This window comes from Mya arenaria, chromosome 3 (genome assembly GCF_026914265.1).
Source record: "Mya arenaria isolate MELC-2E11 chromosome 3, ASM2691426v1".
Classification (NCBI taxonomy): Eukaryota; Metazoa; Mollusca; class Bivalvia; order Myida; family Myidae; genus Mya; species Mya arenaria.
This window is the reverse complement of record NC_069124.1, coordinates 6,694,441-6,708,574: the sequence shown is the minus strand read 5'-3', so window position 1 is coordinate 6,708,574 and position 14,134 is coordinate 6,694,441. Positions and strand designations below refer to the sequence as shown.

General features: G+C 35.4%; 1 protein-coding gene across 1 annotated transcript in view; it reads left to right on the top strand.

The window, feature by feature from the left end:
* Positions 1-1,407: 1,407 nt before the first annotated feature.
* Positions 1,408-14,134, top strand: part of LOC128227913 (uncharacterized) — a 39,390-nt gene continuing 26,663 nt past the window's right edge. Inside the window, exons 1-5 of the mRNA XM_052938850.1 lie at positions 1,408-1,446; positions 8,958-9,052; positions 11,701-11,842; positions 13,005-13,241; positions 13,421-13,528. Coding sequence (XP_052794810.1) covers positions 9,002-9,052; positions 11,701-11,842; positions 13,005-13,241; positions 13,421-13,528 — 538 coding nt within the window. The 5' untranslated portion in view covers positions 1,408-1,446; positions 8,958-9,001. The remainder of the gene's footprint in view (positions 1,447-8,957; positions 9,053-11,700; positions 11,843-13,004; positions 13,242-13,420; positions 13,529-14,134) is intronic.

The following is a 14,134-nucleotide window of genomic DNA, read 5'->3' as shown; positions in this document are numbered from 1 at the left end:
TATGAACATGGAATCGTTTCTTCGTTGGATGAGCATTCATGGAGCCATATTACAGGATCAATAACTTGGAGTATTTGTTTACATATAATTATATTTTAAGAATACGACTCGTGACAAATAACCATTGTGTCAAGCATTAAAGACTGGTGACCCCATGTAAAGGCAAAGAAAACTCGTTTGCTTAAATTGTTTATAAATAAAATTTATACAATTTATAACCATGTTTAAATTCAAACTCTTCCAAACGATACCAAAATACTTTGGATTTTTTTATTGAGGTCCATGTTTATTAGTCCCGACCACAGTGACCGAGCTTATTCGTAAGAATCGATCCCGTCCGTAATAAATAAGCCAACGGTTCGTATTAAAACCATACGCAGTCCTGGCTACAGCCATCCCGGCAGTTTTCGGCTAAAGTCCCGGCCACAGCGGTCACGGCTTTTCTCAATAATTGATTCCAGCTGAGGGTAGGATTTTGTTATTGGTCCCAGCTCCCGGCAGCTATATGCGATGCATTACGGTCTCTTTTTTTGATAAGTTACCCCGGGATGTTTCAGTTATAATGTCCCATTTATTCATAATTTACCAAATTTACCCTTATGTTAAAATACTACGATCAGGGGCGTAGCCAGGCTTTACTAAATCTTACGCACGAAAGGGGGCGGGTGTGGGAGGGGGTATATCCCTGTAACCGGTTAGTGGTTAGGGGGCCTCCCCAGGGAAAAACTTGGAAATGGAACTCCCACGTTGCGCTCTGAGGTGTAATTGGAGGGATTTATAGGTTCGAGTCTGCCGACTGCGTTACAAGTAGTTATCAAGTGATTGATTTATGCTCAGGCATGCAGTTATCTTGCACAGAGAAGCATTGCTTACTTTAGCTGATCTTCCTTTTATTCTGATACCATTTTAGCTTAGCACTCGACTTTGATGCCATTTGGGGCCATATTTATTTTTTTATTTTACAAATTGATGCTACGCACATGCGTAATTTATGCGTAACGTACGCTCCTGACGATGTTACCAGTCTCGGTACTTACACGGTCCATGCAAATACCCTCAATACTAGAGGCCCAGTGTTTCTTATTGCACAAGTTTCCAAATTTCTGATAAGTTCAAATACATATTTAATACCGTAAATGAAAATGTTAAAATAAATGAAAATATTTATTAAGTTAAGTAAGTATTGGTAAATTATGCATAAATGTACCTAAACTCTCTTTTTCATAATTGCCTTATACTATATGCAGTGAAATAATTTCTATGGTAATGTTATGTTATTTTCAAATACTTTGTACCAACTGAAACATAAAACATGCAAAGATAAAAATACAATATCGAAATTTGGGTCCCGGGTCCCGGCAGATACTCCCCGAAACGCGTTCCATTTTTTGGAAAACGAAAGTACTTTCCGGGTATCCGTGAAAACGAAAGTAGAGAAAATACGCAGTAAGTCGAATACTCATCTTATTTCTTAGATTTTTATTATTATTCATCGATTCTGTGAACTTTAAAACAAACGTAACGTCGAATTAATGTTTATATCAACTTAAACAATACAAACACAGAATGCATAACATCAAATGATCATAATATAAATGTAGGTATACATGTTTTGCTTGTTTCAGATAACCTCGAGTTCGGATAGTGATAACTGCACAGATCTGTAAAATTACTAGAGCATTAGATATCTTGCTGTATTTTTATATGTTGTATTGTAATACAGATAAAAATGTAATCTGATATCTGTTTTCATTTATGAATACTTTTGAAAGACAATTCATGTTTTTATAGATACATCCACAGGGGTTTCTCTCTCGAAAAAAAATTCTTATATACTGGGCAGTTGCCTAATTCCGGATCAGTTTTGAAGTTTTCTTAAAATATTGTCATAATTACTGAACATAAGTGCATGACATTTTAATAGAAAAATGTTGGGTACTATATCAACCAAAATGAAAAAAGAATAAAAGAAAAAAAACAATTAATTATAATATAATATTCAGTAGGAAATAGGTGCATAAACGACGTCCAAAAACATGCATTCAGTGCCTAAATATTCTGATTTTTTTCAAAGAACAAAGTAAACATTATCAAGTCAATACAAACATTTAAATGCTACTTAAATGAACATCATGTATTAAATGTTTAACATGTATATAAATTTTATACTTCTCTGAAGTATTTGTATGTGTATTTTCGGCGTATCCGAACTACTAATTTGTCCGAATTTGCATAATTTTGAAAGTACGAATCTGCTTCATTTTTGCTTCATTTTCATATCAAATGCTGCACAACACAAAACAATGACATCGTCAATTTATTTACTTTATATGTAATTGGCATTGTATTTCGTGATTGACGATAAGTCATAAACATCGTATAGTAGGTCTAGTGTTTCTGTTGCTATGGAGGTCAGTTGCGTAGACTGTGATCATTCTATATTGATCACGGTCGCCGAAACGCTTTTTAAACGATTTCCGAATATTTAGGCAAATCCGGAATTAGGCAACTGCCCAGTATATTATATAGACAAGGGGTTGAACTCAAATTTTGCAATCCTCCAAAAAATGAAGTAAACAATGTATTACAGTTAAATTAATGTTTTTGTTATAAATAAAGTGACTAATGTCAATACAAATGACTTTTAAAAGACTGAAATCAACAGAGTATTAAATTATCCATAAAAATCCATATATCATCGCATTTGGACACACGTTCGCAAAAATCCAATATATGAAATTACCTCAGTAAATATCACGATGCGTGTAATGTTGTATGATTACATGCATCCAGTTCGATGAAGCATCATAAATTTGAACACCAACCACTTTGTTCGTTGTAATTGAATGATTTACACCACTATAATTGGCGAAAAACAAACATTGAGTTTATTTTTGTCTTTCCTTCTGCCATTTTGATTTCCAACACTCCAGTTGTATCCAGCGATTTCATTGGCTGATGACTGGCTCTGTCACCGCGGTGGTTTTTACAATAGCCAATAAATTAATTCGTAACAAAGTTTAACGCACCCGCAGAAATTGGCGAGTTTGACAGATTAACTATGCTGAGGGAATTTTCGGTGTTTTGTGCTCTTCTTCGGAATGCATCGGTAAAAATTACGCATTTAATATGATTATTTTTTGTTATTTTAATGAATTATAGAGTTTAATATTCGTCATTTCGTAGAAAAAGGTACATTTACCTACGTTGTTTCCGTTTGCGAACCTGTGTCAGAATTGCAAAATTTGAGTTCAACCCCTTGTCTATATAATATATATAAGAATTTTTTTTTCGAGAGAAACCCCTGTGGATACATCCATTATATTCATAAGAAGTATTGAGTAGTCAATATAAACAGCTGCTTCAGAGTCTTTGACAATTTTGTTTTGGCGACTCTATGTAAAGGGTACAAAATGAATGTCCAAATGTTCAAAAGTTCTTTAAACATGCATAAGAAGTAATTATTTAAGTATATGTTTATGTAATATTCTTGCCTTAAAATATTTTCTTATTGAATTATTGACTAACACTGATAACAACATAACCTAACAACAACATACACTGACAACAACATAAACTTACGGCAACATAAACTGACAACAACATTAACTGATTTATGACAACATAAACTGATTACATCAAAATTGAGAGTATCTAACCCTATGAGAGTATGTTGTTCTAAAAGGGTTAAAGAATACACTTCCAGGGGCATAGCTTCCTATGATCAGGTTGATGGGGGTGTTCAGACTGTGCACTCTTTTCTAAAACGATTAAAATATTTTTTTTGTCAACCCTCTCCATAACTGACAACACATTATAAGATATTGATGGCCTCACTTTAAAGCTGAACTCTCACAGATTGAACTCTTTTTTTTTTGTCTTGAAACGAGGCAATTTTTGCAAAAACCCATGGAAACCAGTTATATAAGACTGCTGACAAAAAATTAGATCACAGATTTTTAAATTTAAGTTAAAAAAAATGATGTTTTATGCATTTTTCTTAAACCGTTAGTAACGGTTCTAGCCATAAAACATTTATTTTCAAACAGATATGATCTTATTTTTGTCAGTATATTAGTGATGGGAATCGGTTCCAGCTTTACTATCGATGATCTGTTCCACTCAAGTAACCAATTATCGACAGTACAATCGGTTGGACCATTTCTGACTATACCTTAAATGTAGTAGTATTTGTAGTATTTTGTACAATGAGTTAATAACTCATAATCATTTTAAACTAAGCTTATGTTACACATGTAAATGTACCATGTTTGAAGAAGTTGTTTTTTCTTTTATAACTATGAGCCAAATAAATACTGTAATAATAAAACTGCTTCACTCGACAGTAGACTGTCATATATTACAACTGTCATGCCTTGTTTACCCAAGTGGTTGGTTGACAACACCAAATGCAAACATATGCATTAAATCAATTACTAGTTTTATTTATGAATGAACAAACAACAAAAAAAGTAACAAGAACGTGTAAAAAAATTTCACAACCAAATAAATGGTATATTAAAAAAATGGAGTTCTATGAACAGTAGGCATTATGCCATGTAAAAAAGTTAATGGAATGGTTGTAAACATTTAAAGTTTATATCAATATCAGCATGGCAATTATATTTCCACAAACACACTTTAAATATTATTTGTTTTATCATAAGCATCAGAAAACAAAATAGTCATAAAGTGATTGTAAGTTAGTGACTAGAATTTTTTTTGAAAATTGTGATTGACTAGCATAACTATATAACAGTCTGCATTGTGAGTTGCAGTACTTTAAAACACTGACTAGTAACTATAAAACTTTTAAACACAGCAACTGGATAAATTATCCCTATTTTCTACCTATATGTTTGCATATTTCGATTGAGAAAACAAGCTGTTCTATTTTGGCTGGATTTAGCCTGGCTTTTTTCTTCGACACGATACTTCCACAATGGCTATATATCCGCTCTGAGGAGATGGATGATGCTGGTACTGCTAGATATTTCTTAGCCAACAGACTAAGTCGTGGGTAATGTTCTTCATTGTGTTTCCACCATTCTAAGATAGTCTTGTCAGTATGTTGGAGAATTGAAGACAGGTACCTGTTGGCTTCCTGGCTGATAACTTCAGTAGTTGGCTGAGTACTCTGGCTCACAAATACTACATTGTCTAACCAGTCATCCATTCCGTGTTTTGACTTTTTTGGTTGGGACAACCCATTGTCTTTTTTGTCATTTTCAATGGTTTTAACTTGCGGTGGATGCTGGTCACATGGAATAGGTTCAATGTCCTGTGATGTAGTAGTGGACTCCATTTCATCAACAAATAGCCTTGGTAACCCCAGATACACATTCGCAGCAGCTTGTTGTCCAGGTTCCTCATTTGATTTCTCTTCTTTTCTCTTTTTTTTGTTCATCTCACGTAAGGCCTCTTTGTATAACAGCTCTATGGTATAATTCTTCTGGTGTGAGAAATCCAAGGTCTTTTGTGAAGGGATTTAGGATACATGCTAGCAGGAGACAGATGTCCTTATCTGTTGTTCTTTTTTCCATTTCACAGCTTATTGCTATTTTCATTTGTTTTACAGGATTTGGGTCTGTATCGGAAACAGTTACAATCTTGGCAATTTTATAAAGTATTGGGATTACTTTATGCATGGTTGGCTCTTTCTCTGAGGAAACACTGGTTGTTGAATTCAGAAATGGCTTCAATAATTCAACAACCTTCTCTGCCAAGCCCTGCTCATCAAACCCAATACTGTAACTTTTTATTGTCGAAGTTGCATTCTTATTTAGGGAATTGTCATTTTGCAACAGCAACTACTGGTGCTGTCTGTTTAATCAGACGTTCCAACATCATATGAGTGCTGTTCCACCGTGTTGGAACATCCATAATCAGCTTGTGTGTTTTTGTGCCAAGAAGTAACTGTTTTGCCATCAGTAAATCATTTGCACTGGAAGATTGGTGGAAAGAAGTGACAAGTTTTCTTCCTTTCCCAACCAAGCGGGAAACAGTCGGTTCCTTCAGAGAATTTCTAACGACCAGATTAATGCGATGACCATAGCATTCGAAACGCGTCCATCCTAACAGCTCAACAGCCTTTTTTCTCGTTAGCTGCATTGTCTGTTACTGCTATGGGCTCTGGAAGATTCCGTTTTGATTGTGCTTTTTCCAAAGTTTGAGAAATGTTCTCTGCTGTGTGTGATCCAACAACTTTGGTGGTCGCAAGGCCTGATGGTAGTTCCCAACCTCCTGTTATGAAATGACCCGTGATTGTACTATAACTCTCAGTGTATAGGCTTGTCCATCCATCATGTGTAATGCTTATACTGTCACATTCTTTCAGCCCTGCTACCACTTTTGCTTTGATTTCTGCCATTTTCTTCTCCAGCATGCTTTCTAGTTTCTTTCGGCCAGGGGCAGCATACCTTGCATCAAGAAGTCCCAGTAATTTTACAAAATACTGATTTTCAACCAAACTAAGGGGGAGAATTTTGTTCACAATTAGTTGAAGGAGAATGTCATCAATTTCTGCTTATTTTGTATCACTCATGCGAGGTTGAACAGTTCCAGTATTGTAAGTATGGATTTTCTGCTGGACCAGAACAGGTTTACTCGTCTCGGGCCTATCGGTCATATTTCCCTTATGGTCATGGTCAAGGTGAAAGGCTAGATTTGTTGTGTTGCCTGAAGATAGAAATTATACAAACTATTACACACAGTACACTATTCAAACTAAATTTCTTTCCTCAAAACATTTTGTAAACTCTTTTCATTAAATTAAACAACATTAACTGATAAGTTATGTACTTTCAAAACTCAAATTAAATTTGCACAAGGCACTTTCATGACTGCTGGTTCATTAACTTCTTAAAGCATGGCAAGCTTAAACAACACTAATTTGAGTGAATTTGACAGCTATATTATATTTTCAATTTCAATTAAATTTTGTTAAATTTACTTATCAATTGAAAAAAAAATAAGCGAACATCCTTTCTGACCATCGTATCAAATATTCCAACGTGCAAATTGCATTGCCAAAACGAAAAGAAAACAGTCTGCATTTAGAACGAAAGGAAAAAGTTTGACAGCCAACCTTTGTTTGCATATTTCTTGCCGGCACACAGCATAATCCATATCAAGATTTTCTTTGGTAGGTGGGCCTGGCTTTTTTTTGTTGAAGCCGAAGTGAGTCCATACTCTCGATCTGGCTTTGCCCCCAGGATAGGGAAATATTTCGTCTTCGAGATTTGACGCTTGGTCAGCCATATTGTTTAACGATAAGAAATGAACAGCTCCAAATGTAACAAATAAATGAAGCAAAACAAAATAGGCGGTAATGAACGAAAAATAAAGGACGAATCTCTAACACAGTGATGTCCCCTGGTGAGTGGAAAACAAAGATGAAAAGCAACTCTGGTTGAACCGATGATCGATTATGACCATATACCGTACAATCGATTGTCGCAGACTTCCGGGGCAACCAATTGATTTTTGATTATAATCATTCATCTGAACATCACTACAGTATATCATTGGTTTACAGATATTAACACAAAAATTTACTCTTTCCAAGACAAAATATAAAAATAGTTGTAAAAATGGTATATCTATGAGAGTGCAGCTTTAACATGCAGAAGCTACATTGTTTCTGTTTCAGAATTCTAAATCACTAAAATCATACAAAGATACATTTACGGTAAAATGTAAGAATATTGATGTTCTGATAAAACAATGTAATGATACAAACTATAAGCCAAGACAAATCATTATCTCCAACAATCTAGCTGCACAAAAGTCTTGGAGGAGGGACCATGCCATTTGGCCCCTTTAAACAAAGCCTACACCCTTTGTACAACTGAGGATGTGGTGTTTTTTTATCCGAGCTAGACTTTAAAGTAGTGGAAAGAGTTGAGTCAGTATCAGATCTTTTGCAATATTTTTTTGAAGTGGGACCTGTTAAGATGCAATTGACATGATAAGTTTTAAACCCATATGTTTAGCATGTGTTCTTTAAGCATATATTTTAAAATTTACAATATTACCATATATAAATAAGGAATGCTCTTCAGATACTTGTTCTCATAAACAAAACCTCACAGTATGTGATGGCTATCGTATCTGTTGTCCATGTGATGAACCAGCTAACAATGTCCTGACTTCCCGTCCTGACTTCCCGAGAAATACTTTCAACATTCCTTGATAATACAGAAAAAAGCCATCTGATCAACCATAAAATTATTTGGCAACCACTGACCATAAAGTAATCACCCTGTCGGTCTGTCTGTCCACATTTTTTCATGTTTTTTCTTAATACCTTTACAGCCATTGAATATATCAACTTCAAACTTCATACAATTTAGTTACCACCTTTATCAGTTTGAACTATGTTTGTTTATCAGTTTTTGTGATGTTCATCGATTACCAATCAGAGTTCAGTCTTTATAACTTTTATCTCAAAAATAGATTGATTACAGTTAAAACTAACAGTTGATTACATTCTTTAAACCTGCACTCTCACAGATTGAATGTTTTGACAACTTTTTTACTTTTTTGTCTTGGAACTAGCCAAATTTTGCGAAAATCCATGGAAACCAGTTATATAAGACTGTTGACAAAAAAATTTGCAGATTTTTATATTTAAGTTAAAAAAATGAGGTTTTATGCATTTTTTTTAAACTGTTAATAACGGTTTAAGCCATAAAACATTAATTTTCAAACGGAAATATGCTAATCAACGATCTGATTTTTTGTCAGCAATCTTATATCAATGGTTTGCAGATATTTATGCAAAAATTTGCTCTTAAAAATTCCAAGACAAAGAATAAAAAAAAGTTGGTAAAATTGGTATATCTTTGAGAGTGCATCTTTAACACTAACAGTTGCTTTGTAACTCACTTATTTGATTAAAATGTTGAATACTATAATTTTTATGAAACAATACATATAATAATTATTCCTTTCAGTTTCATTGGTGCATGGGTTTCCAGATGTGCCTCCATTTGCCCTGATGGATTTTCTAAAAAAGCCAGACTCTTGGCAAAACTGCCCAGTCCTCACGGTACTTTGTTTGTCAATTCATCCTATGCAGTATCTTAATTATGGTTTTTAATTATTATACCTCCCTTCGAAGAAGAGGGGTATATTGCTTTGCACACGTTGGTTAGTCTGTCGGTCGGTCCTTCGGTAGATAAAAGCTTGTCAGCATGATAACTCAACATTTCCTGGACGTATGGTCATCAAACTTCACATGAAGATAAGGCCTGACCAGCAGATGACCCCTATTGATTTTAATGGCTATCTGGTCAAAGGTCACAGTGACCTTAAATGGTAAAAGGATTTTAAAGCTTACAAGTCCGAGTGATTTATCACCAATGCCTAGACCTATGACCCCTATTGATTTTAGGGTTCATCAGGTCAAAGGTCAAGGTCACAGTGACCTTGAATAATAAAAAAAGGTTGACCGATTGGTAATTTGACAATGAATTTGACAATGATCTTGATTTGGAGGTTGGGTCTGACCAGTAGATGACCCCCTATTGATTTGGGGGGTCATTGAACCAATGATCAAGGTCACAGTGACCTTGAATTATTAAAAGTTATCCAATTGATAACTCAACAATGCCTGCCCCCATGGCCCTCAAATTTGGCTTGAAGGTTCGACCTGATCAGTAGATGACCCCTGTTGATTTTGGGGGTCATTGGGCCAAATGTAAAGGTCATATTGACCTTGAGTTATAAAAGGTTGTCCGAGTAATAACTTGTCAATGCCAACCATGGCCCTCAAACTTGACTTGAAGGTTAGGCCTGACCAGTAGATGACCCTTGTTGAATTTGAGGGTCATAAGGCCAAAGGTCATGGTCACAGTGACCTTGAATGATAAAAGGTCGTATGAGTAATAACTCAACCATGCCTGCACCCATGGACCTCAAACTTGACTTGGAGGTTGGTCTCTACCCGTGAACGACCCCTATTGATTTTAGGAGTCATCAGGTCAAAAGTCAAGGTCACAGTGACCTTGAAGGCAAACTCCAGTATTCCTGGACCTATGGTCATTAAACTTGACATAAAGGTTGGGCCTGACCAGTCGAGGACTCCTTTGGATTTTTTGGGTCATCAGGCCGAAGGTCAAGGTCACCTTGACCTTTTAAGTAAAAACTTAACAAAGCTTTTCCCAGTGATATCTCAACAATGTCTGGACCTATGATCATCAAACTTGACATGGAGGCTGGGCCTGGGATCATCAAGTAAAAGGTCAAGGTCACAATGACCTTGAATGCAAAAATGTAGTCCGAGTGATAACTTGACAATGCCTGCACCCATGGCCCTCAAACATGACTTGAGGGTTTGGTCTGGTTTGGTCTGTAGATGACCCCTTTTGATTTTAGGGGCCATTGGGTCATAGCGACCTTGAACACAAAATGTTTGTCTGTGTGATAACAATCCCTACACCCATGGCAATTGTTATAGTTTACCGAAGAGGATGAATAAATACGAAAAACAACGGTTCTCATGAAGGATACCGAAATTAATTTGAAAGAGAGGTGCAGAAAACATGGAATTTCTACCTAATGAGATGATTGTTTATCACGGTAAATATTTTAGGACCCACCAGTCATTTAATATATGTGCGTTTTCACTATTAAATACACGGTTACAATTTTGTTATAAATCAGTAATAAATATTTTGGTAAGTGCATTATTTGTAAGAAATTAAAGGTTTATTATTCAAAATATATGTTTGTAATATGTAAACGTGGGCATACGATGTCTATATAGCAGCACTTATATGGTCTCGCTATAGAGCTACCGTTTACAGCGACGCGGTAGAGTGTCCGCTTCCAGAGCAAGAGGTCGTGAGTTCGAACCTCGACAGGTGCACATAGCAATTTGTGCTGTCTGTTACATTTGGCGCACAACGTGGGGCCCGTGCTATGCGATTTGTCCCAAGTTCATCGCAAATTGACCTTTGACTTCGAAATTCAATGTGAATTTCAAAATGGAGGATGAATGTGTAACCGGGTGCATACGATGTGTACATAGCGGCACTTATACTGTCTCGCTATATAGCTAGCTTTTATAGCGACAAGGTAGTGTCCCCTCCTGACCAAGAAGTCATGAGTTCGAACTCTGACAGGTGCACATAGCAATTTGTTCAGTCTGTTCCATACGTATGTGTATGTTTTGATTTGAAATACAAGTGTCACTTAAAAAACAACATCTTACTGACATACCAACTGACTATAAAAACAGTAGGATCAGAACCTATTTTGAAGGTAGGGTCGGGTAACCCGAACCAAATGTATTTAAATTTAGGCCCAATGGAAACTATAGGGACAAGCCCAGTAATGCAAGAAATAAAGATGCACCTGTTTGAAAACTCAACTGTTCAATACCTAGTAGAATACACTGAAATAGAGGTGTATGATATCACAATACAACACAGACATAGTGCATACACATTTAAACAGCTTTTAATATAATTAAAAGTTTTCCAGAGCTGCTACCTCCACGTTGTGGTAGATAAACCTGTATCATTTTAGGTAGTTCTCCTACTTCCAGACCAAGCTGAAAAAAGTGTTTTCTTTCATTTTATGATAGCTTATTTGTGTAAATAGGGTTCAATATAGTATATAAGTATTGGTAAAATTAAACAAACATACTTTACGGAGTAAACTGTAACTGTGATTTATTTACTCGTTTTGCAGAATATTCCACCTGTGACCAAAGACGACCACATTGAGAACTATATTGAGGTGATATGTAAACGGACCGTGACTTCCTTATACCGCCAAATAGACTGCCCATCTATTGCCGTGGTTCAATTTGAAACGGCTGTCACAGATCAAGGTTTGCAGCATTTCTGAGGTTTCAACAATTGATACATCATAAGGGTTAGATCGCTTGTTGTTCAATGTCTGCATCAATGCCGATTATAGCGATGTCATAGTCATACAGAAACTCATTAAAAAAACCAGTTTGCTAAGAATGTAAGGTACTGACTTAGGCTTTGATGGGCGCATTAAAATAGCGCATGTTAAGTAAGACCTATCAGACTGGTATCATGCATTTATCGAATTATACCTCTATTGGCTGTTTCACAACAGAAAAAAAACATGATTAACTTGCGAGGTTTTAATTAATTAAATAACGAAGAATTTTGCGTTATTCTTATTCACCTGTTATACATGCTCGTTCCTATTTTAGTTGTATTTATAAGTAGCGATCGAAACATCTGTGTAAATGTTTACGTTTGCTGAAAATGGCAACCATATCTCTTCTACTAATTTTGAACATGCCATTACTACTTTAAATATAGGACATCTGACACTATCTATATACATTTGCCTATACACATTAATGCTCGTTTTCAAACAATTAAGAACACTAGGTTTTTACAACCGAGTAGTTATATATTTGATCTTAAACACATTTGTTTTGATATACTACACCTGTAGATAAACTTACTTCTTGATGCACTGGTTGGTGGGATTAGGGGAGCAATATTTATGCGAAAAGCTACAGAAACAAGCTCAGTAGCAAAATGTTTAAACATAAACTCGGTTTAATGGCACTAGGTAAACGCCAAGTCAAGAACATAAACTCACAAACAAGAAACATCGAATGTTGCGCCCTTTAACGTGGTGTATGTTTAAACTTTCGACTACTGTACTTGTTTCTGTAGTTTGTAATATACATATTGAATTCAAAAGAAATAAATTTACATATGTATAACATTTAATTGAACATGTAATTTATTAATAAAACTGACCAAGTTATTTCCATATTTTAGGAATTTAAAGTATTGGATAACTTTCTAGTAATAGCAATACTATGTAAAAAAAAATATGCCTATGAAAGTTAATTTTCTCAATATAATCGGCAAGTTCATAAAAAAGAGTCTGAAGTCCTTACCTTGAATACAAATTGACGATAAAGAACGAAATAAGGAAACCACTTATGTTAATATGTCTTAATTATCTAAATATTATACTCTGTAATTTGGTTTTAGATATTAGCGCTTGGGAAAGGCGTCTAGAGGAGAAACGGCTGTGTGGAAATCGCATAACGATTCAAGCTTTGGGACAGCCAAACGGAGTGGTTGTATACAATGTTCCGCAAAATGTTTCAAACGAGTTTCTAGAGCTTTACTTCGAGAGCAAACGATCTGGGGGACAAGACGGTTGCGTTATTGATGTTGATAACAAAGCGAACGGAACTTACGTAGTTAAGATCAATGATCTGTCTGGTAAGTGTTTTCATTGAACCTTCACGTTTTCATCCCAATTATGACAATAACTTGCTATAATTATTTGCTTGTTTCATGCCTTGTGCGTGTTATATTAAAGACCGAATTCAAACATCTTTAACGCGATCGATTCGGATTAAATGTCATGGATATATAATATCTTGCTGTATAAATTTCAGCTGTTAAATCCATACTGTCAAAGGATGGTCATACTTTTAAAGGGGCGGATGTTAAAGTTGATCCATGGTTCGAAACATTTCATCACCATTGGCTCAAAACTGGGAACGGTAAGAGTTAATTTACACGTTTAGGCGGGTTAGAAATGACGAGCAGATGACCACTTTCGGTTTTGAGTTCAAAGATCATGGTTACGGTGACCTTTAACACAAAACCCTTGTCCGATTGATCTAATACTAGAGTAAGCTTTATAATAGGCAGAAGGTCCTCAAACTTGGTAGGTATGTTGCTCATGACCTGCAGATTGCCCCTAGTTTGAGATAAGCAGATAAAAGGTCAAAGTAGCAGTTGAACACGAAACCTCTTCCGATTAATGTTAATGTAGGTCTTGGACATACGGTCTTAAAACTTGGTAGGGATGTTGGTAGTTTAAATCTCGATTGTTCATCCCTTTTGATTTTAGATCAACAATTTAAAGATCAAGGTCACCAGATTGAAGAGCCATGGTCATTTTTCAAACATATATTTTAAAAACAAAATAGCAATAAATTACTTCAATATTTTGCTTTTAAGTTGCATTAAGTCGACCTTTGTCATATTATTAAAAACATATGGGCTGTCGCTTTAACCTTTACACAGCTATCTGTACAACTTGCATTGTCCATAGGCTAATCTTTATATAATCCATTTAACTAATTAACTGCTGTGAGAAAGCC